The following is a 23861-nucleotide window of genomic DNA, read 5'->3' as shown; positions in this document are numbered from 1 at the left end:
ACAGAGAATCGGAGTTCACAAGCAGATTAACATACACACTCATCACATTTCACCATCGCAAATAATACATTTGACTCGACTGACGGAGCTAGGGACTGACAGATACATGAAGTAAACTTGTGTGCAGACTGCGACTTACGAGCAGGAGAGATGTGAAACTCTGCTGGTGGTGACGTAACTCCGCCCGCAATATCACGCACACAAATGCGAGTGACGCAACAGCCAATTGCAAGTTTGCCCATTTAAAGCATGAATTTATAAACATTATTTTAAACTCCATTACATATATATATGAATAATTTTTTTGCAATGATCACACAAATGATCAAACACTTGTGTGACAGATGTGTAGTGGAGGAAGGGTAAATGAAACATTTGAACTGTAACCAAACTAGTTTGCATTGCATGTTCTATTCTAAATTATATTCAAAATACTGTTGTATAATCTTCACTAATGACTTTGTCTTTTTATTTAGTCACGTTATATAAAAAATAACTTGCATCAATAAATATATCAAGTGTCACTGGCAAAACCTTGTTATCTTCTATTACCAGTGAAGGAAGGAAGTAATCGGATCTTTTACTAAAGTAAGAAGTAATAATACCATAATGAAAACATGTTTAATTACATAAGTACTGTAGTTTTACTTAAATAATATTTTAAATAACGTGATGTTACTAAACGTGAAACTACTCATTATGCAAAATGGCCCTATATAAAGTGTTATAATTATAAACTATTGGAATATTGCTTGATGTTGTAATGTAGCGTTATAGGCAGAATGGCCTTTAACACTGTGTCTAAACCGGACATGGGCATTGTTGCTCGCGTTGCAACAGCTGTTTACCCTGGACGCGGCAAAGCAGAACGAGGCATCAGTTTACTGTTGGAGATTTGTCGCCGGCGTCGTGCCGCATCCAGTGTGAACAACATCACTTATTTTAATGGGTTCAGCTGTCAATTTAGGCCTTGTTAACACCGTCAGTAAAATGTGACCCAATTCCGATTTTTTGCTCATATGTGACACAGTTCGGATGTGTTCTATGACAGTGTAAACAGGAAAAAAAAGCATGCATTCGGATATTTCGAGATCGGTTTCAGGCCTTGTTCACATGTGGAAATAAATCAAATATAAATGAGATATGTGCCAATGCGACTGTCATGTAAACAGGCAGATCGGATTTTCTGAGGCATTAATAATAATAATAATATGTTACATTTATATAGCGCTTTTTCTGGGAGCTCAAAGCGCTTTACATAGAAGGGGGAATCTCCTCAACCGCCACCAATGTGCAGCATCCACCTGGATGATGCTACGGCAGCCATATTGCGCCAGAACGCCCACCACACACCAGCTAACTGGTGGAGAGGAGACAGTGATGAAGCCAATCAGTATATGGGAATGATTAGGAGGCCATGATGGACAGAGGCCAAGGGGCAAATTTGGCCAGGATGCCGGGGTTACACCCCTACTCTTTATGCGATTTTTTATGACCACAGATAGTCAGGACCTCGGTTTAGCGTCTCATCCGAAGGACGGTGCTTTTTGACAGTATAGTGTCCCCATCACTATACTGGGGCGTTAGGACCCACACAGACCACAGGGTGAGCACCCCCTGCTGGCCTCACTAACACCTCTTCCAGCAGCAACCTGATTTTCTCAGGAGATCTCCCATCCAGGTACTAACCAGGCTCAGCCCTGCTTAGCTTCAGTGGGCAACCAGTCTTGGGCTACAGGGTGATATGGCTGCTGATAAATTAGGCTACATTAGGCTACATATCCGCGGTTTAATGATGAGAGAAACCCCGATGCGCATCTGCAAAGTGACGGAATGGCCCGACAAAACGTTGTGTCGTCGTAGGATAGGAATGTGGACACACGTTGACACAACATATCAAAGGTTGGCCTGCTCATTATGCCATAGACCCACTGGTCCTCGTTAAAGCCTGCCACGATCTCAAGAAAGTGCGCATCTATAGCACAAATTTTATTTCTCGTGCCATTTACGGCAAAAATAGTTTTTGCGTGCGTATGATATGCACTTTATGGCATGTAATACACACGCACTCCACACTAGTGATGCGCGGGTCGGCTTTTTTTCCAAACCGCGGGTCCCGCTTTTATGAAATTATTTGGCCCGCCCCAGCCCGCCCGCACCACTGTATCTATTTTTACAACCCGCCCCGTCTCGCACCCGCGACCGTTAAATAGACATAGGCATTGTAATGTAAATGAAAACAGCCTTTATTTCAGCCTGAAAGTGCTTGGAAACATCGAGCCCGTTCTCATCCTTTGGCGGCATATGTGACGCCATTTGACAAAACGGCGAAATACTACGCACATGGCACCCTTTAGCGTGAATATAACACACGAACCCAAGGCGTCATAAAGTTGACTGGCATCCTTTAGCGTGAATAGGAGACGCAGACCCTACCCCACACCTAAACCTACCCATCACAGTGCGTGTTATATTGACGATAAAGGGTGCCATGTGCGTAGTATTTCGCCGTTTTGTCATATGGCGTCACATATGACGCCAAAGGATGAGAATGCGTTAAAACATCGCCCTGTAAACTGGCAACAACATTGAACCATAAATTATTATGAATATGAACCATAAATCAGGTCATATTAATAAGATACATTTTCAACATTTACAAAAGCAGCGTTTGTATTCATCTAATAGGCTAAACCATTTTTTATTTCTTAGACCCCCCACAAATATGTCTTGACATGCTGGAAGTGCCCGTTTTGTGGCTCTCCTGTTTGTATATTTTTCACACGAGTTGCACTTCACGTAGCCGATACTGCTGTTGTCTCCTGCTGCAACTATTTCTGAGAACCGGTCCCAAACCTTAGATTTAAAGGCCTGACCTTTTTTTTACTTTTAATTATGTTAATTCCCGACCTCAATTTCTCCTGCACCTCGTCTTCCATCTCCACTTGTATTTCTCCGTTCTTGTTGTTGTGGCTGGCGGCGGGAGCTGCTTGGCGCGCCGCTTTCGTGACCTTTAAGCATGCGCAACGTTTCAGATACTATGTCAAGTGTAAACACATGAATCCGATATGGTTCACAATTGAAAGCACGTGTAAACGGACGGTCAAAAAAATCGGATATAGGCAACAAATCAGAATTGGGCATCAAGACCTGCAGTGTAAACGAGGCCTTTGTCGCATCGCGCCGCTCGCGTCCGGTGTCTGGTTCAGGCGGCAGCAGACAAGCAGTCAAGCGGTGTCTCAAAGTTGCTAACTAGTCAGGAGAGCTGTGGTGGCTTGAGTCTGTTGAAAAGTGATTTAACGCTACGTTGTCACCAGGTGAGATACTATAAAGTAAATAAACAATGTCCCTGTCTTTTACTCTCACAACGAGCTTATCATACTCGTTTGCTACATTAGCTAGCTAGCCATGTTTCATACCTTGTCAGTGGAGTGGAAGCTAATGTGTGGACCTCATTACTGAAGTGAAAGGGTTGGATGGTGTCACCAGTGACCTGGGTCGCCAGTAGCAAACAATGGAGCACGTTTTGTTGGACAAACTATGTAGTTACACAATTTACAAGCATTTTCTCCGCGTTATATGTTCTGTAAAAAAAAAGTTCATATTGGCGGCATATCTGCGTCATATACGCTGATAACGATATATCTGAGACAAGCGCATATCGGCCGATAATATATATATATCGGTCAGGCTCTAAAATTGTGTAATATTTGTGAATTTGATTATGTACCCTACTTTATTGCCATCCATTTTATTGCAAGTACCGTCAAGATTACTCTCTGGTGCTGTGTACTTGCTGCAGGACTACGCCCACGCGCTGTTCTGATAGGCTGTGGGTTTTGATTGATTTTGACGCATCTCGCAGTCACGTCGCGTCTAGTAGTGTGGAGAGACAAATTATTTGTCGCTGAAAACTTATCGCATCGCGTCTGGTTAGGATCCGGTGTTATAGTGTAGCCTAAGCGTTCTCAACGGGGCGTTCAGAAAAGCAGTATCAATAATTTCAAAAATATGATGTGCAGTCAAGTTCGGGTGTGTGTATGCTGTTTAAATGAGTGTTCTCATCGATACGCTTGTTGTGATTCGCAGAGGTTTGACGATTTTTACAGACTTGATATTATTTCTTATTCAAAAGTGGTGAAAAAAAAAACAGCACCCCCAACCTAAAACATCTTCACGTGCCCCTGCCAAGAATTCAGGCAAGACAAGATTAAACGTAATTACTTGCAAAATTGCCAACAACATTCTAAAATCTGCCAGATTAATGCGACATGTAGGCTATTGTTTCTTTTGCAACGACTGTATTATTTTTCCAGTCATAGACCAGCGCTCAAGCACTGACTAGAATCCAGCGCTGACAAGAATCAGCATTCACGTGCTCAAAAATGTGTTTCGCGGAGGAATGGAAAGTTGACAAGCCATTAAAAAGTATTGACTTAAGAACCAATTATATATTTTCAAATATTTTCAATAAATCATGTACCCATTCCCTTCTGGCGACGAATTTTTCAATTAATTAAACTAAATTCTATTTATAAGGTAAAGCTTTTACATTTTTAGGCATGTTTTCTTTGTTCACCAAGTAATTTACTGGTCAGGCATTATTGTTAACTCGCAACACTGTAAGGAGAAAATGACAATTTGATGGATTATTTAAATATATTCTGTAATCACATTTTGGTAATGTATTATTTCCACCTTCACATCTGAGCGTGAAACGCTTCTTGGATAGTTTCAAGATAGTTAAAAATAATTAATAATACAATAATAATTGAATTGTTCATATGTGTTTGTTCTTGTTCGAAGATTTGCATTTATTTATTTATTTTACTGAACACAAATGGATCCTGACAAACCAAATTAATTGTAATTGCATTAATTATACCATTGATGAAAACAAGCTGATACCAAGATGTTTTCTTGATTTTTCAAGAAAAATCATGATTGTACTTTTTTTTTTAAATTAAGGTGTATGTAAGCAGCTTCTTGCAATTCTCTTTTAAATGCTAATAAAACCTAAGTGCAAACATTACCGCTTTAATGACCATAGTACCTATTAAGTTCCGTATCCCATTTACACCCGTTTCACTGAAAGGATATGGGTTATATCCAGGATTTCAGCCCTAAATTAGTAGTGATATTCGTAGTATCACAACTAATTTACTGTTCATCTGTTATAATGGCGAATATATCGTATGTGTGTCTAACGTTACCTCTGAGTGCAGGTGAGGACACATTCGAGCTGCATTCGGTGCTGTTGGAGCTGGAGTCTGTGGAGAAGCAGATCCGTGGTCTGCTAGAGAGGCAAGCCGAAGCTGCGAGATCGGCGATTCGCGCTTGAAACATCACGCACCGATGCTCACAAGTCAGTGATTAGTAACTTTTTGACTCCGACCTCGTCTACTCCGTGTGCTTCTCTGCACAGGACGCAAGCACCCAGGACACGATCATCCCTGGCTTCATTCACTCCGGCACCGACACAACACCATGGACCCTGGGTGATCCCTCAGCGGAAGACACGAGCCAGGACCAGACCAAGAAACTCTCCGCCTCTCCCGGTCTTCGAGATCTCCACCCGGAACCGCTTCTCCCCTCTTCGCGAGTCGGAACGCAACGACGCCGTGATCATCGGCAGTTCCATCGCCCGTCATGTCCGTGCTACCTCAGGTAAGGGTACGGTGCGCACTCACTGCTTTCCTGGTGCTCGTGTTCTAGATGTCACTGCACATGTTCCCGAGATCCTGAACGTGACGAGCGCGTCAGAGCTGTTGTGCTGCACGCGGGAGTGAACGACATCAGGCTGCGGCAGACGGAGGTTCTGAAGAAGGACTACAGGAGCCTGATCGAGACGGTACGCAGCACATCGCCTGAAGCAACGATCATCATGTCTGGACCGCTTCCCACGTACCGACAAGGACAGGAAAGGTTCAGTAGATTATTTGCACTAAATGAATGGTAAATGTCATTGTGTAAAGAACAGAAACTGCTCTTTGTAAATAATTGGAATCTGTTCTGGGAGCGACCTAGGCTCTACCGTGCTGATGGCCTGCACCCCAGCAGAATCGGAGCGGCTGTTCTGTCGGACAACATCTCCAAGACGTTACACACCATCTTACTAGTAAGTCAAAGTCCAAATCACAGTCTTTAATTGTTATAAGTAGTGTAGAACATTATATAGAAACTGTGTCTATTCCTCGTTTAGTGAGGCCAAACAATAAATCTACTGTAGGATCTAGGAAAAATCTTATTGTAATTAAATTAGAAAATCTCAATATCAGTGAACAAAAACCATTTCTAAAGCTAGGTCTTCTAAACATTAGATCACTCACACCTAAGGCGGTTATTGTAAATGAAATGGTCACAGATAATAGTTTCGATGTATTTTGCCTTACTGAAACCTGGCTTAAACCAAATGATTATTTCAGTCTAAATGAGTCTACTCCACCAGGATACTGTTATAAGCATGAGCCCAGTCTGATCGGTCGTGGCGGCGGTGTTGCAACAATCTATAGAGATATTCTAAATGTTACTCAGAACTCAGGTCACAGGTTTAATTCGTTTGAAGTACTTGTGCTAAATGTTACGCTCTTAGATGTAAGAAAGAAATCCCTATTATCTCTAGCCTTAGCTACTGTATATATAGACCTCCAGACATAAAAAAAAAATGTGTTTGGTTCCGGTTTCCGACCGACCGTCAATTTATGTGCGACCCAAATTTATTTTATGAGCTTGGGGAAGAAATAATACAAATTGAATAATAAATACACAAATAAAAAACTTTGAGGCGAACTATAATTTATGTTTTTGTACAGCACCGTATTTGTATAGCCTGTTGTCCTCCAGCAATGCGAACAAACGAGGCAGCCACGGGCGTTCACACATCGTTGTTGTCATGTAGATGCACTGCTGCGCTTGTGACAGGGCGCATGAACTGAACGAGCAGAGATAGAGATAGAGATAGAGAGAGAGCCCCGGTCGCGCGCGCGCACTCTCTCTGCGGAGCCAGGCGAAAGTATAGGCTTCACCGTCTCAAAACTAAGCACTGTCTTGCTCTCTCTCCCTCGCACATATTAATCAAAATAAATCGACACGATGGCAAGGTCGGAAGACTAAAGTTTCATGTGGAGCATTCGGAGATTTCTTTTTTCCTGAATTACCGCTGGGTGGGAATTGTGCTAAAATACGTTGCCTTATCTTCTCTGCAAAGCGTTCCACACATTCAGCTGACATATAAACCACACTTTAAATGAACGAAAAAACTATCCAGTGATGAAATGTTGTCTGTGATGACACAAATCTTGTGGGATGTCCTAACCGCCGGGATAATCACACAACGCGCACACGTCCGATAATGACACGTCCAATTCGCGAACTAATGACTCATTTGAACAGATTCGTTTTAATGAATGGTTAAAACAACTGGGCCCGTATTCATAAAGAATCTTAATGCAAAGAGTAGCTCCTAGTGACAAAATTCTAAGAAAATTCTTAGAAATGTGGGTGTTTACTCTTAAAATTAATGAAAAAATCCTAGTAAAGAAAAAAGTAATTCAGAAAGCATCTTAACCCTTAAAAAAGGTCTTACGGTCAAAATTGTAAAGGAGTACGTACAAGGACTTTTAAGAGGCTTAAGAGTTTCTTTAGCAGAGGAGAAAATGGCAGAAAGATGAATAGGGAGAAGAAATTAGTTGCAGACAATGGATGACAGTGAGTTAATAAGACGCTATAGATTGACACCCGGCCCGAATTTTCCTTTAAGGATGGCCTTGTGTTCATCCACTAAATGGGCTAACAGTAAACACTGTTCCTCTGTCCAGTTGGGCTTTCTCATCCTTCTTGGTTTTGATTCCATGTTTGTTACATTAAAACCAACATTCAAACCACCACTTAAAAATACATGCCAGCAATAAGTGTAATTGGAAAGAGTGGAACAATTTTTATCATTCTAAGCCAATCAAATACCTTATAGGAAATTAACAGCATGGTAAATAAAAAAAGGATTTATATACACAACATATAATGTGTGTGTGTGTGTGTGTGAGAACGGTCAAATAGGAAAAATTACGCATGTAATTTCAAAGTGAAGGCTTAGAATAGACCCTATACTTAAAATCACTCTTTTTTCCCTTCTTGGACAACCAACCAATCACAGTCTTCAAAAGATTGTGTCATACATAGCAACGGGGTCAACACCGCCTCCTCACTAAGATAAAAGTTTTTGTCTTTTCCTTACTCTCAGATTGGTCCTGAAACGCTCTTAAGCTAAGACTCCTACGTAAAAGTTTTTAAGCTAAATTAAGAGTTTTCTGAGAGGATTCTTAGAATCTTTATGAATACGGGCCCTGATCTTTCCAACACTGAACTCACGAGACGTCTGACGTCCCGTTTGCCCCCGCGCACACATTTAAAATCAGTGTGTGTGTGTGTAACATGCTGGGACACACAAGGTGGTAGAGTACATGTATAGGTAGGCTATGTTATGAAAAAATAGAGTAGCTTTTCCATCGCTACTGTAAATAAAAACTAAAAAAATAATATGAATAATTTCCTTCCTATCCCTTGCTGCCACTGGACAAAAAAAATAAAAAAAATTTTTAAAAATCCCTACCGACCCATGACCTCAACTGACAACCAACCGGAACCAAACGTATTTTTTTTTTATGCCCCAGGGCTGACTTCCTAAAAGAGTTTGCAGACTTTCTCTCAGATCTCTTGGTCAATGTCGATAAAGCAATAATTGTTGGAGATTTTAACATACACGGAGATAACACAAATGATGCGTTAGGGGCTGCGTTTACAGATTTATTAAACTCCCCTGGGGTCAAGCAAAACATCAGTGGTCCTACTCATCGTCTAAATCATACACTAGATTTAATTATATCATATGGAACCCATCCAACCGATATAGATATTGTACCGCAAAGTGATGATGTCACTGATCATCACATGGTAACTTGTATAATACGTACTGCTGAAATTTGTCATGTTGCGCCACGTTATCGACCAGGCAGAACAATCCTTCCAACCACTATAGATAGATTCTCAAATAGCTTACCTGATCTATCTCAGCTGCTCAGTGAACCCAAACAAACAGATGAACTGGAGGAAATGACTAGCAGTTTGAGCACCAGTTTCTCTAGTACACTAGAAATTGTTGCACCAATTAGATTAAAAAAGGTTAGAGAGAAAACTAAAGCACCATGGTACAACAGTGCTACGCATGTTATCAAGAGAGAAACTCGTAACTTAGAGCGTAAATGGAAACAAACTAATTTAGAGGTCTTTAGAATCGCGTGGAAAGACAGTATGTCACGTTATAAAAAGGCTCTAAAAGCAGCCAGGGCTGAGCATCTCCGCAAACTAATAGAAAATAACCAAAATAATCCAAGGTTTTTATTCAACACCGTGGCTAGACTAACAAATAAACAGACATCACCAGAGCAAAATATTCTGTTACAGTATAGTAGTAACGATTTTATGAATTTCTTCACTGAGAAAATAGAAAGCATCAGAAACACAATTGTAAATGTACAATCTTTTATGGTGTCTTATGATTCAGCTTCAATTATCGCCCCTCAAGAACAACTACACCGCTTTACAACTATAGGACAGGAAGAGCTAAATAAACGTATCATTGTATCTAAACCAACAGCATGTTTATTAGATCCAATACCCACTAAACTACTGAAAGAAGTGTAACCTGTAGTGGAAGAGCCTTTATCTTTATCTTTAGGTCATGTCCCAAGAATATTCAAACTGGCAGTAATAAAACCTCTCATTAAGAAACCGCAATTAGATCCAAATAACCTAGCAAATTACAGACCCATTTCAAATCTTCCATTAATGTCTAAAATACTAGAAAAAGTTGTGTCCGCTCAATTGTGCTCTTTCTTGCAAGAAAATGATATCTATGAAAAATTTCAGTCAGGATTCAGACCGCATCATAGCACAGAAACTGCATTAGTAAAAATTACAAATGATTTACTTTTAGCTTCTGACCAAGGCTGTATCCCAATACTAGTTCTACTCGATCTTAGCGCTGCGTTCGACACTATAGATCATAAAATACTCTTGGATCGACTACAAAACTACACTGGGGTTCAGGGACAGGCATTAAGCTGGTTTAGATCGTACTTATCAGACCGTTATCATTTTGTCTGTTTAAATGGGAAAAATCAAAGATAGCGTCAGTAGACTATGGAGTGCCGCAAGGATCGGTGTTAGGCCCTCTGCTATTCTCAATATTTATGCTGCCACTTGGTAATATTATAAGAAAACACAGAATTAATTTCCACTGTTATGCTGATGACACTCAATTATATATTTCATCACGACCAGATGAAAACACTAACTCATCTAAATTGACAGAGTGTCTCAAAGATATAAAATGCTGGATGACGTGTAATTTCCTGCTATTGAATTCAGATAAAACGGAGGTATTACTTATTGGTCCAAAAAACTACCCACAAAACCTTGTACAATACAACTTTAATTTAGAAGGATGTCCTGTTATTTTATCCACTACAGTAAAAGACCTGGGTTTTATACTAGACCGCAACTTGTCTTTCGAAAATCATATTTCATATGTTACAAGAACAGCCTTTTTCCACCTTAGAAACATTGCTAAGCTACGTAACATGCTATCTGTTTCTGATGCAGAAAAGTTAGTTCATGCATTCATGACCTCGAGACAAGATTACTGTAAAGCTGGCTATCCTGCATCCTCAATAAACAAGCTACAGTTAGTGCAAAATGCAGCTGCTAGAGTTCTTACTAGGTCAAGAAAATATGATCATATAAGACCTATTTATCATCTCTACACTGGTTACCTATTAAGTTCCGTATCAATTACAAAGTATTACTACTGACCTATAAAGCCCTAAACGGTCTAGCTCCTGTGTATTTAATGGACCTTCTATCGGCCTACAATCCATTGCCTTCTTTAAGATCACTAAATTTGAGGCTTCTGGTCATTCCTAGGATATCTAAGTCCACTAAAGGAGGGAGGGCATTCGCACATTTAGCTCCTAAACTCTGGAATAGCCTTCCTGATATTGTTCGAGGCTCAGACTCGCTGTCCCAGTTTAAAACTAGATTAAAGACGCATCTCTTTAACCTTTTATAATCAGATCGAATGCATTAATATTATGAACAGCAGCTATGCTAATTATCTCCCATCTGCTCTTCTGCTGTTATCTCAGGACGCTAGTCCCGAGGTAAATGGCGTTCGTCAGCTCCAGTTTGTATCCAGCCTCTCACGGAGACTTCAGATGCCCAAACACCTGCGATGAGATGACTAAACGCCTGTGAAGAGACGACTCGACACCTGTGAAGAGACGACTCGACGCCGGCGATATGTTATGCCCTAAATTACTACATGATTAACTAACTGTATTTTTTCTATGTACATTGCTGAAATGCACCTTCTGTAAAGCTGCTTTGAAACAATATGTATTGTGAAAAGCGCTAGGGCTGGACGATTTTGGCTAAAATCATAATCGCGATTAATCGAACAAGTTACCTCGATTGCGATTATTGAACGATTATTTAAAATAAATTATTTCTCATGTGTCACTGGCAAGGCTTATACTGTATATATTCACGGTTATTTTTTTTAATGAAAGAAAGAATGCATAACCCTATCTTTGTGATTCTAAAATAAGGAAACACACAGATAGCTTTTAATGCTTACTTGTTAAATATTTCAAACAATTGAATCAAAAAAAGCATACAATGCTTGAAATAAAAACGTCTTATAAAAAAGTGATTAAGTTTTAATGCAAAAAGAAAGTTTCCTAAAAATGTAGAAAATAGTTCTTTTTATAAACAAATTAAATTATTGTAAATATTGCCATCTTAAAAGTAAAATATAACTTTTAAAATAAACATTTTAAATAAACAAACAAACTAATAAAATAAACTTTTAAAATGAACAAAAAAAACTAATCCTTTTCATATTGTTTAGCATTTGTAAATGCTTGTGTTATCGAAACCTGCATTGTGGAGTGGAGGCACTTGTTGCTGGGCGTTTGTCAGTCTCTCTCTTTTTTCACGTGTTTCTTTGGTACAAGCGGCTCCTGTTGCTGAGTTGACTCAGTGTTTGAGTTCCCTTTCACACAGAGATTCCGGCAAATACACGGATAAGTGGCCAGGGATTTGACCCGGGTTCGTTTGACTTTGGTTCATTCACACTGCCAGTGATTTTCCGGAATCAACAGAGTGCGTTCACACAGACACACAACAACCCGCAAAGACACGTGACATGTCCCAGCGGCGTCTATAGTTTGCTTATGAGCTGCGATTTCTCTCAAAAAACCACGCTTGTGCATTTTTTTTTCTCTGATTCGATCATAAACTAGCGCATTGTAACCGTTTCACGCTGGCGAACGATCCCGGCTTAGCGCCATCATTAGCCTACGACACGGCATTGATTATGGCTTTTGTTCACACAGCGCGCGTTCCGGGACTGAACACGGCAATGATACTATGTCCCCAACCTGGCATAAATCCCGGGTCGTGTTTGCGTTCACATAAGGTGTTTGTTCTGGCAATTTCCCGGGATCAACGCGCTGTGTGAAAGGGGCTCATGTTGCTTCAATGTCGCAGACTGGACGGGGCGGAGTTACGCGACTACACGCGGTAATACGTTTTAAGGGGAAAGTACATTAACACACAGTGGGCGGAAACATTAATAGGATTAATAAAACGAAATAACCGGCATGGTAAAATTACGTCGGTTCTAGGCTCTGAATTTCGGTTTCGATTATTTTTCGATTAATCATCCAGCCCTAAAAAGCGCTATACAAATAAATTTGAATTGAATTGAATATACGGTCGTTTTTACTGTCCAATGACAGCCAATCTTATATCTATTTTGAGTGGCATGGGAGAGAGTCTGAAATTCATTTGTTGCCCCTGCGAGTTTATAATAGCATATTTAAAAGATTTTCAAATGGATAAAGAAAGTAATAAAAAATAAAAGTAATAAAAATATTTTTAAATGTTGGCTTTATTAAACTATGTTTTAAACATGTGAATAAACAGTCCCATGTGTCTATTTATTTTTAATATAAGCCTACTATTTATTAATTTATTGATCTATTTTATTTAACATTTTTACATTTAACAAGAATTGCACGACAACTTTAAATGTCTACTCATTTGTCTATTTTAAAATTATTATTAATTTACATTTTTATGATGTAATTAAATTGCTTTATGCTATTCCTTATTTTTTCGGTTAATAAGGTGTCACAACAAATCCTGCATTCCTAGTCTTCCATGCATAATATCCTATGTGACATTTAGTCATTTGTCAGCAGTAAAGAAATTAGCAGAAAAAAATCAAGCACAGGGCTCACACTAATTTTCAAATCAATTTTTAAATTACGAATTCGAAAATTCAAATAAATAATTCTGCTTTTTCCCTGTTAATATTCTCCGTTCAAAATAATTTATAAGAATGCTTCTAGTTTGCTGACTGGTTGTTTGCAGCTGCTGTTAATTAAAATTTGATGTCAAATGTGTTGCATTTATTGGCTGCTCCTTGCAGATTGGCTGCTATTTGCATTAGCCACATAATAAAATTTTGGATGTCAAATTTGTAACCGTTGCATTCCGTTAACACTAATATACACTGATAAATAGGCTAATTTCTACTTCAGATGACTTTTTTGCACTCTGGGAAACTATGCTAATAATATTCCCACTGTTCAGTCAAATTAAATCTGTTATTTGGCTTTTAGTGACATGCTTTTTAATTATATATGAAAGCTGCAGTCTGTAACGTCTGTACCCTAGCGGTAAAATAACAAAATTGCAAATATCCTACTATCCTACCGTGGAGGTTCTGTGCTACGGCCATTCACATGTGGCATTTTAAGCGCGTGCATATTTGTTATTTCAAATGTAGGAGCAACGCGCTCATAATAAAAGCAACGCGGTCGATTGAACTGCAGTCAGGGGCCTGGATATTGCATAGGCTTTGCTGGCCCAAAAAAGGTTGAGAACCACTGGGTAGCCTATGACGTGCTAGGCTTATAGCTACTAGCCAATAATATAGCAAAATTGATTAATACATAATTAAAAGAAAATACCTGTAGGCCTATATCCTAGATGAACCTCCCACAGAGAGATGGAGAAGATAATAAATGTAACAAGTCAGGTGCCATGGGGTTGATGAAAATGTTACATTAGCCACGACAGGCGGCAGAGTAGGCTAGTTGATCGCGAGAAAGAAACAAATAAGGCGCGTGCTGATTGTCAAGTCTGAGCTGCTGTAGTCAGTGAACGAACTACAGAAGCAGATTTTGACAAATCAACTGATTTCCTGCTGATTCATAAATGAATAAAAATATGGGGCCTATATATTTTTTACCTGATAATCTCCATCGTTTGCAGTGGAGTCACTTCCTTTTGGTTTACGTCACGACCAAGTGTTTAATGATTAGATACAAACATTAAACAGCCATCGCTTAAAGGTATTGTAGGTAGAAATCCACAAAAATACTTTTTGTCAAAATTTGTTTAAACTGTCTTTATATATCAATGCATAATTAAAATGTAAGTACTCTGGAAAAGAAATTATAAAAATCGAGTGTCTGTAGTCCTCTTAGGACTACAATAAACACAGCTCATTATTCCATTAACTCCCACTCCCTCCCTACTCGGCTCCTTCCAAAGCCACGCCCCCAAAACAAATGAACACGCGATCCCGGCCATTCACTCAGCTGGAAGAGTCGGACGTGTTTACCAGCTTTACCAGATGTAGTGACATCATGTCAGAATCACAAGTAATAAAATAACTAACTTTATCAGTATGAATATAAACAATTAACATGGCTGTTAGTACTCACTATCCAGCTCGCATAACGATACTTGTAAAGTTTAAAATATTTTACTAGCTCGTAACGGAATCAAACTCAATATAAGGCAAAGCTATAAATAGCTTCATTGATACACGTTTGCCGTTACTATCAGTTACACTGTGATGAAGGTGAATTTGTAAGATTCATAACATAAGATTGTTTACAGATAAACTGAATTACATACACTCAAACACCTTCTCACAACTGCATTGCAGACCCAAGATAATATAACACACACACACAACATATATTGTATAGCACATACAGATACAACATAAAGACATATGTAAACATATGTAGAGCATATAACAACAAACCAAACGTGAAAAAACGGAGTAGGTAGAGTTCACGGTGAAAATAGGAACACAGTTTAGGCAGAGGGTAAAGCTAGGTATAAAAATAGATCCCCTAAACTTTTTAACCTAAAGTTAGATTCGGCGAAATTAAATAAAACAGCTTTCGACTGCAGATAGGCCTATTGCTTATTTATCGTCTCAACCCTGGCTCACTAACAGTAACGTTATACTAGTCGACACCAAAGTTACACTGTCATAGCTAAGCCAGTACCGTTAGTTATGCTACGTAACGTTAGTTAGCTAATATTAGGTAGTTAGGTGTGCTAGTGATACATGCTTCATGAAAAAATAAATGCCATCAAAATGAAAACAGCAAGATTACCTGTCCAGCAGAAATAAAGCCATCATGGAGTCACTTTTCAGCCCCTTGAGATCACTCAGTAGTAGCCGACGCTGGAAAGCCACGCCGACTCTCTTATGATTTCTTTATTTATCCAAAGACTTTTTGTTCATAGCCTTTTCAAATACTGTCTTCCTTTTTTTAACTCGTTTGACTTCGCTGCCTCTATATGCAGGTAACGTTACTGAGAATTGTGACTGTTCTTTCTCTGCCATAATTGTTTGTTATTACTAGCTTCCGTTCCTTTTCAAACGGGTGCGCGCATTTGGGCTCCTCCTGTATCAGCAGAGGTGGTATCCATGGTAGCGAGGGAGAGTGACAGTCGCCCCAGCCAATCATTTCTTTCGTCCCGAATGGAATAATGAGCTGTGTTTATTACAGTCCTGAGAGAACTACAGACACTCGATTTTTATAATTTATTTTCCAGAGTACTTACATTTTAATTATGCATTGATATATAAAGACAGTTTGAAAAAATTTGGAAAAAAGTATTTTTGGGGATTTCTACCTACAATACCTTTAAGAGACTTGCAATCCTATCAACCTTACAGTTTTCAAAATAAATAACATAAATCTAGAGAAATATCAACAAAGGCAAAATTAAGAATGACAACTAAAGAAGAGAGTGAAATAAATGAGCAATATCACATTCGTTGCCATGCGATTATATCGCTCGATCAGGACTGTGATTCGGTCCGTAGGCACAAGGCGGCTGCAAGTGCAAGCTGATCGCAGCAGAATCACAGCCATATGATATAGAGCCTTGAATAGAGCCATATCGCATGGCTATGAGTGTGATATTGCATTCATATAACAGTTCAATGTCACAAGTGTGTAAATAAATAAGAAACAACAACGGAGTCTTTAAAACCACTCTTTTGTGCGGAACTACTTCCTTCCGCCACGGGTTCAAATCTCAAGTTACCAAAGCCTCCATTACTAATTCTAAAACTTTAAAACTAGCAATGAAGGAATGGTGAGTTGCTTCACTGAAGCTTATTCTATTATGTAGAGTAGATGAGAGAGATCAAAAGCGAGTGCATTACCTAGCTGATATTCTTCAGGTCAATATTACTTTCAATCACAAAATTTGAATCAAGGTCCGCTGAGGAAAGCTATATCTTTGTTCTAATTAACAGTTAAGGGGATTTCCCATGACATGGCTAGTCAACGCATTTGAAAGTTTCATCTTATAAGGCGTTGTTTACAACCTTGTTTCAGTCCCTAAAAGAAAAGTCTTACTGACTCACTCATAAAGACAGTCTTTACTGCCATCTAATGGCGCAATAATGTAACTTTCACTGAAGTCGAAATCACAATCACACAGGCTCTTTCTCAATACCAAATATGGCCTACTATATAAAATATTATTAATTGAAAAATAATATATATGAAAAAAATATATTTGTAAAATATTATAATAATATTGTAAAATTAAAATAAGTTGTTACAATAGGAAATAAATAAGCAAGCAGTTTAGTCAAAAATACAAAAGTAGTGCAAGTTTTGCACTGGTCAGGTGGCCTGGTTCTATTTTGGTGTAAGAATTGTGCAGTCGAGCATTTTTTCTTTAATTTCAGTACAGATCACAACAAAAACTACAACAGTTAATCATAAAGACAGCCATGCTGCTGAACTCCTGCAGAGTTCCTGTTGTCATGATCATACTCCATCTCAGACCATTTAAAACAGTACTCTTTGACAGGCACATCATTTCGCTTACTTTTTGCTTAATCAATTTTCTCAAATGCCCATGGGTTATTTTACCACAGGCTTAGTCCACCTGACTGAAATTCTTGCAAAGGACCTTTAAGTCCTGAGATACAAAAGAGGCCGCTTCACCAGCTCCCTGTCAGCAATCTCTGATTTGTGCCTTGAGGCCCTCTCAAGGCCACATCGCTAAATCCTATTGAACAGGCTGTAAAACCCTTCAGGCGGACAGGGAATCAGTGCAATAGGCACTGAGGAGGGACTGCAATGTCATCAAAGGGATTGCATCACGCTGTGCAATTTAGAGACATGCATGAATCAGGACTTTGGGGCCCTCTACCATAAGCGCACAGAAGACGGTTGCCTGAGAGTATTTCAGTGCTTAAACAGCATTTAGCAGAATCGCATAGTTTACAATTCCAACCATTGAGAAGGAAGAGCACTTACGCTGATCAAAGGCTTTTGAGTGAACTATAAGTCAGGATTTATACCAAAAGTCACTGACCACGAGTTCTTCAAAAAAAATCTGGTTTGATGTACAAAATAACATTATATGGCTTTAGTAAATAAGGACAAATTGCGATTTTTAGGTGAAATACTCTTTTAAACATTTAATGTTAGTAGGGGAAAAAATGAATCTCACGAAGGAAACAATGGGTGAAAACCATTTTTATGAATTTAAAATATAAAATACATACTAGTGAGAGGAAACAAATACCTTTTATTTTTTATCAATCAATCAGTGAACAGTAAACACATTCATGATATGAAATGGCTTGTGAATGATATCTAATGTTAATATTGTGCATGAACAGACAACATAGTCTAAGATATGTGTAGACAGGTCAGGTTAAGGAAACAGATTTTAATACACAAGAAGTTGTGCCAAAATGATTGTGGAAAACAAAACAAAAAAAATCAATTATTCAGTGCCTCTGAGACATGGTACAGCACATACTGGTTAAAAAAAGACTAGAAGCCCACATGGTTGTACTGAACACATCAGTAGCACTATAGTGGATTAGGTGTCTGAAATTCCATATGGATAAAGGATAAAGTGTCTTCATAAAACACATCTGTCTCTCTCAAACAACACTGTCGGCATTTGTTTCATCAGTGAAATGCAACCAAAGCCTCTGATATGTCCAATGAATTATGGGACATGTAACTGCTATTTTTGAGTAACATATATATATTTTTTTAGATCAATATTTGTTACAAAAATCATCCACTTTGCTGTATCAAAACTTCTGGAATCAACCAGAAGAGTAAAACAAGCAATGACACTAAGAAGAATGTCCATATGAAATTTCACATTAATCACAAAAGAAAAAAACAACAACACAGTGATCCCATAGATGCAACAGAAGTTTTTTTCAAATAATTTTGTTTGTACAAAAACTCTTTTGAGTGACAAGTATTGAATTATTCAAGGCATCTTCTCTTTGCCCACTCGAACTTTTTCTAGAGAGCGACCATTTTTAGCAACAATTAACTATTTCAGTCTTGCACTTTTATCTGTGGAAGTATTTTTTAAAAAGTGCTTACTAAAATAGAAAAAAGTATTCTATTTTAATTGTTTCAAATCATATTTTAGCTCTCTTTATTGCAAAATAAATATTTTTTCTTTTTAAAACCTAAAACTCTGAGGTCTGCCCCTCAGTATCCAACAAACCTTCGGATGAAAATAAAATCGGTACAGACAAGCTGGGAGGAAAAAAGTTACACAAACAATATAGCAAAAATTGGTTAAATATACCAATTAAGACATCTTCAAAAAAAAAGAACAAAAAAACACAGATGACAAACAATTCATATACAAAATTCTATATGGATACAGTTAAAAACACTGCCTTAGTTGGCCTCACTTCTCTGGTTTAACCCCCTGAAAAATATGTGCCAATGCCCTGAGAGAGAGCAAACACCTCCACGTTCAACCAGCCTCTTTGGCGTTACGGTGAGGGAATAAATGACTGGCAAATTCTCCTTAAGGCAGACTCAGTTCTTTTTTTAATTTTTTTCTCCATTTATTAGATACAGACATCTACTGGAGTGAAACAGCGCATGTATAAACTGTTGTGTTGAATGTTCAAAAGCTCTTTTGGACGGCTTTATTTCTTAAATTGTGCCATGTAGCTGTTCTCGATGCACAGCACGATGAAGGAGCTGGAGCAGCTGCTGGAGGTCTGCTGGAGGAGTTGGCCAGCCTGCAGAGATGAGGCCAAACCTGTCACTGCACGGTCTCCGGCCCTCCACGTCTCACAGTAGTTATCCGTCTGCCTGTGACCCCTGCCACTGGACCCATGCCAGATCATCTTCTCTGGCCTACAGGACAGAGGAAGAAACATCACTTTAGGTGCTTCTCAGATAGCAAAACCTGCAAGACCTTTCCGAAATTACAAAGTCAAAATTGCATTGGCTGACTGCGGGGTCATGGTGTACAGGATTTGAATCAGTCTTTTGGGAAACTATATTTTGTTTACAAGATTGGAAGAATGAATCATTGGACCGGCCAAAGATTGGTTAAAGAATCGTTGAAAGATATTGTTTGACTTAACTCTTGTCCCGGCAGCCTTTTTGATCATTTTTTCACAAAATGTTCATGGCCCCCAGAATATTTTGTTGTAAAAAAGACAGAACAGACCCTTTGCTTTTAAACAAAAAAAAAACTTGTATTCTATCTTAATGCATTTTTTTTCAACACTTGAATGTGGGTAAGTTTCATAAAAAAACAAGATTTTAAGCAAAAAGCGGAGAAAATTGCATTTTTGTCAAAGACTACATCCGAATTCGGATTCAGAACTGTGATCAAAACATCGATGGAGTAGATCGATTCCCTCAACACCCCCTAAAGATTCACAGTCCTATACCTCGTCCTGAGTCGACATTTCATTTAGTAACATTTTGCAGTTTTGATTTATATGTTGTTTAATGTTGATGATTGCATTATTGTACATATTCATCTGCTTACATATGCTATTGGTTGTTTCTGCTTCTTTATTGCCTGTGTTTTGGTTAGGAGATATGGTACTCTTTCAGAAGATGTCCCTACTGTATAACAGTGAAAACACGGAAAGCAGAAAAATTCGGTCAATAACGGGGAAACGATGTCTCATAAATTACGGAAATTTACGTCGATGGTGGGAAAAGAGTTAATGGCAATTAAACGGGATATCCATGAGCAACTGTAGCATATTCAGGTTCATTTTTATGTTTTGTTTGTAAAATAATATATCTATAATATAATTTTTTTTTTTTGTGGATGGACAGCACAGACAGATGGATGGACAGATGGATAAAATGAGATATAGATAGATAGATAGATAGATAGATAGATAGATAGATGGATGGATGGATGGATGGATGGATGGATGGATGGATGGATGGATGGATGGATGGATGGATGGATGGATGGATGGATGGATGGATGGATAGATGGATGGATGGATGGATGGATGGATGGATGGATGGATGGATGGATGGATGGATGGATGGATGGATGGATGGATGGATAGATAGATAGATAGATAATTTATCTCTAGCTCCAGTGGACTGAGTGGTTTTAAAGGAAAATCAAAACTGACAGGATGATCTGCCGAGATCTCTGCTTGAAGGGTTCACACAGATCAGCCAAAGCCACTGGCACTCACCAGGCACTGTCCCGCAGGACATCTCTGCCATCAAAGGAGTAGATAGGAGCATTGTCCTTCATCCTGCTCTCGGAGTCACTGAAGAGAGACTCCCAGCTTCTGAAAAGGACTTGATCCTGCAGAAGAGAATATCAATGCCATGAAAAGACAAGAACCAAATGAGTGTATTGGTTAAGTTCGGTCTTGAGGAGAAAATCTTGAAATGATCCACAAGATCAAAAAGAAAATGTAAATGAAAAAAAATGTATAACATTTGTGATTAATCTGATTATTAAATTAGTAGAATCTGATTTGATAAATGTTTTCTTTAATACATTTTATCAAAATCTTGTTGTTGCCAGGGCCGTCCAAAGCATGGGTTTGGGCCCAGTGTGAGTCGGTCCATTCATGGGGGGTGGTGGGTTCCTCCTTTGGTCTGTTCGCATTTGCAAAAGTTGCGCCACCTGGTTGTTGCCATTTTATGAAAGCAATGGAGAGGCCGTGCGTTACAGTTATTTTATCACATTTAAAGGGGTTTATAGGTACTCCACTCGGTGTTCTGCCTAAAACACCCTTAACCATGTTAAAATCACTGTAATCTAATGGTTTGCTTTGGTAATCTGGAATGAAGATCTGCATGAGTAACCACACACCTTGAGGTTAACAATCGGTAATGTGTCTCTGTCGGATTTGCGGACGATACTGTAGAGATCCTGAAGTTTGGAAGACAGGAAGGCTCTGAATGTTCCCTTCATCCCCACGGCCCGAGCTTGCTGGAAGCACAGGAAGTCTGCCCCACGAATGCCTCTCATGTTACCCACTTGTGGAGAATTCAGGGCAATAAGATGCAACTACACAGAGATAGACAGTGGCGTCAAAATGGAAATTAACAAAGGGGACCTGTGCAAATGTAGTGATGAAGTTGACTGAACTTACCCCTGGTCCGGAAGTGTGGGTGTGGCCTTCTGGTTGATTGACAGGGGGGCTGGGACGGCGGGCTGGAGTGATGGGGTTCCTCTCAGGTTGAACAGGGTATCTGATTTCTGGTTGTACAGGATTGTACCTGTTATCAGTGTAGGTTGGGTATCGTGGATCTGGGTAACGGGAGTCAGGCGGATTGGGGTTTCTATTCTCTGGCTCACTCCTTGGAAACTCAATCGGCTGGTGCGCTGGAGAAATCTGCTCCGCTCCATTGTTAGCTGTGTGGTCCTGGGAATAGTGAACAACAGGGGGCGGCTGGACCGCTGCCACCTCATTGTCCTGGAGGAAACAAGCTACAGTCATACCTTCAGGAATTGATACGCTCATCCACTAATTCCAACTTCCTTTGATTAAATGGTGGGTGCTTATTTGAATGTTAAAGAGCTTTATTCACACTGCTTACCAGCTCTCCATAGAAAGGTTTATAATCTCCAAGCTGCAAATAAAAGGAAAATTGTGTTAATATGCGAAAAGATATGTAAAAAAAAAAAATCCCACACTATTAATGTTCTCCTTGAAATGGGTCAATGACAAATATGGATAAGATGGTGAAATAGTGATTCTTATATAATCTATATAAGATTATTTTAATATGCACAAAATTCTTTCTTTTATTTTTATTTTAAGTAAATTAATTGGTGTATACAAAAAAAAGTGTGTTATAAAGAACTGTACCATCACTTGTTTGACACCATCCCGAACTCTGAGGTAGAGATCGTTTCGGTCCAAAATGTAAATCAGAGCACCTTCTGTCTGTCTGCGTGCCGTAGCAATCATTAGGTCATAAGATCTTATGACAGTCACCTGCAGACACATTTAAAACCAGGGGTATGATTCAAATATCAAGTGTTTTATCAAATTAGTAATTTCTTCAATGAATGTCCCACTCACCCCAGATTCAGTGCCGGGAATTCCAGGTGAGCCGGGGGGACCTGGAGGCCCGGGAATACTGACTGCTGAAACATACAAAAATCATACAGCATTGATTGTTATTTAAGTTCCTCAAGAATATTCTGAAAGTAGGAAGAATTTTTAACTTATTTTTATCTTACGTGGTCTGTAGGCTCCTGGCAATGACGGTGACCCTGGAGGGCCAGGGGGTCCAGGAGGTCCCGGACGACCATCATAACCAACCCCAGGTGTTCCTGGTGGACCCTGCGGTCCAGGGGGACCTCTGATTGAGTCTCCTTTAGGTCCCTGGAAAATATATAGACCATCCATATGTAGAGTATGTAAAAACTTAATTCAAGTTGTGTCAAGAAATTCCTATCAATCCTTACAGGAATTCCTGGGTTTCCTGGCGGTCCCTGTCCAGCTCCAAAACGAGGGTCATAAAATCCACCTCCTGGCTCTCCTTTCTCTCCTTTAAGACCGGACTCACCTCGCTCCCCCTTCATCTCATTCTGAGGAAACAGGTTTCATGTTTACATCATTATTACAATCAAACAACAGTTTCTTATGTATTTAGTGATCCACATACCTTGAGGGCATAGATATCAAGGTTTGAGGAAAAGCCTGTAAAAAAATGTTTTGGTGAATATTACATTATACATATGTGCATTAAATATCACAATACCTTCTACAGTGATTTGATAATGATGTCAAGCTAGTAAGTCAGGGTACTTTAGAAAGAGAGTCAATAAAATTTACAGGGCCCAGGATAGCGTTGTTATTCCTGCCTGTCAACAGCCTTTAATGTCTAGAGACAGCAACAGTGGTAAATTTTACCTGGTGATCCAGGAATCCCAGGAGCTCCCTGGTCTCCTTTATCTCCTTTCGTAGCTTAAGAAAACAAAACATTGCATTGTTCATAGCTGTCAAAAATTCACTGAGTCATTGATGATTGGAGACATTTGAACTCTTTCTAATTAATATCATTAAAATCAACAAACTGCAGTTCCTAATACTTTATTCTTCTGGAATGTTGAAAATGTTTGAGTGAAACAAAGCATTGAAGAGAAAAAATGTAGATTGGGAT

At 39.0% G+C, this 23861-nt stretch overlaps 1 protein-coding gene across 20 annotated transcripts in view; it reads right to left on the bottom strand.

Moving 5' to 3' along the window:
* Positions 1-17974: 17974 nt before the first annotated feature.
* Positions 17975-23861, bottom strand: part of col18a1a (collagen type XVIII alpha 1 chain a) — a 90703-nt gene continuing 84816 nt past the window's right edge. For 11 of the 20 annotated variants that reach the window (XM_077215956.1, XM_077215954.1, XM_077215946.1 and 8 more), the window contains 11 exons: positions 23612-23665; positions 23364-23398; positions 23164-23286; positions 22936-23080; positions 22775-22839; positions 22559-22687; positions 22287-22319; positions 21839-22162; positions 21556-21753; positions 20924-21039; positions 17975-19598 (listed from right to left, as the gene is read on the bottom strand). In XM_077215956.1, the coding sequence (XP_077072071.1) occupies positions 19385-19598; positions 20924-21039; positions 21556-21753; positions 21839-22162; positions 22287-22319; positions 22559-22687; positions 22775-22839; positions 22936-23080; positions 23164-23286; positions 23364-23398; positions 23612-23665 (1436 nt within the window). In that variant the 3' untranslated portion in view covers positions 17975-19384. The remainder of the gene's footprint in view (positions 19599-20923; positions 21040-21555; positions 21754-21838; positions 22163-22286; positions 22320-22558; positions 22688-22774; positions 22840-22935; positions 23081-23163; positions 23287-23363; positions 23399-23611; positions 23666-23861) is intronic. The other 9 variants (XM_077215948.1, XM_077215955.1, XM_077215957.1 and 6 more) reach the window with 1 other exon arrangement.

The sequence above is a fragment of the Siphateles boraxobius genome, unplaced genomic scaffold (genome assembly GCF_051911475.1).
Source record: "Siphateles boraxobius isolate OS27281-9 unplaced genomic scaffold, OSU_SipBor_1 7, whole genome shotgun sequence".
NCBI classification, from domain to species: domain Eukaryota; kingdom Metazoa; phylum Chordata; class Actinopteri; order Cypriniformes; family Leuciscidae; genus Siphateles; species Siphateles boraxobius.
The sequence above is the reverse complement of the archived record's forward strand: the minus strand, read 5'-3'. Positions and strand labels throughout refer to the sequence as shown.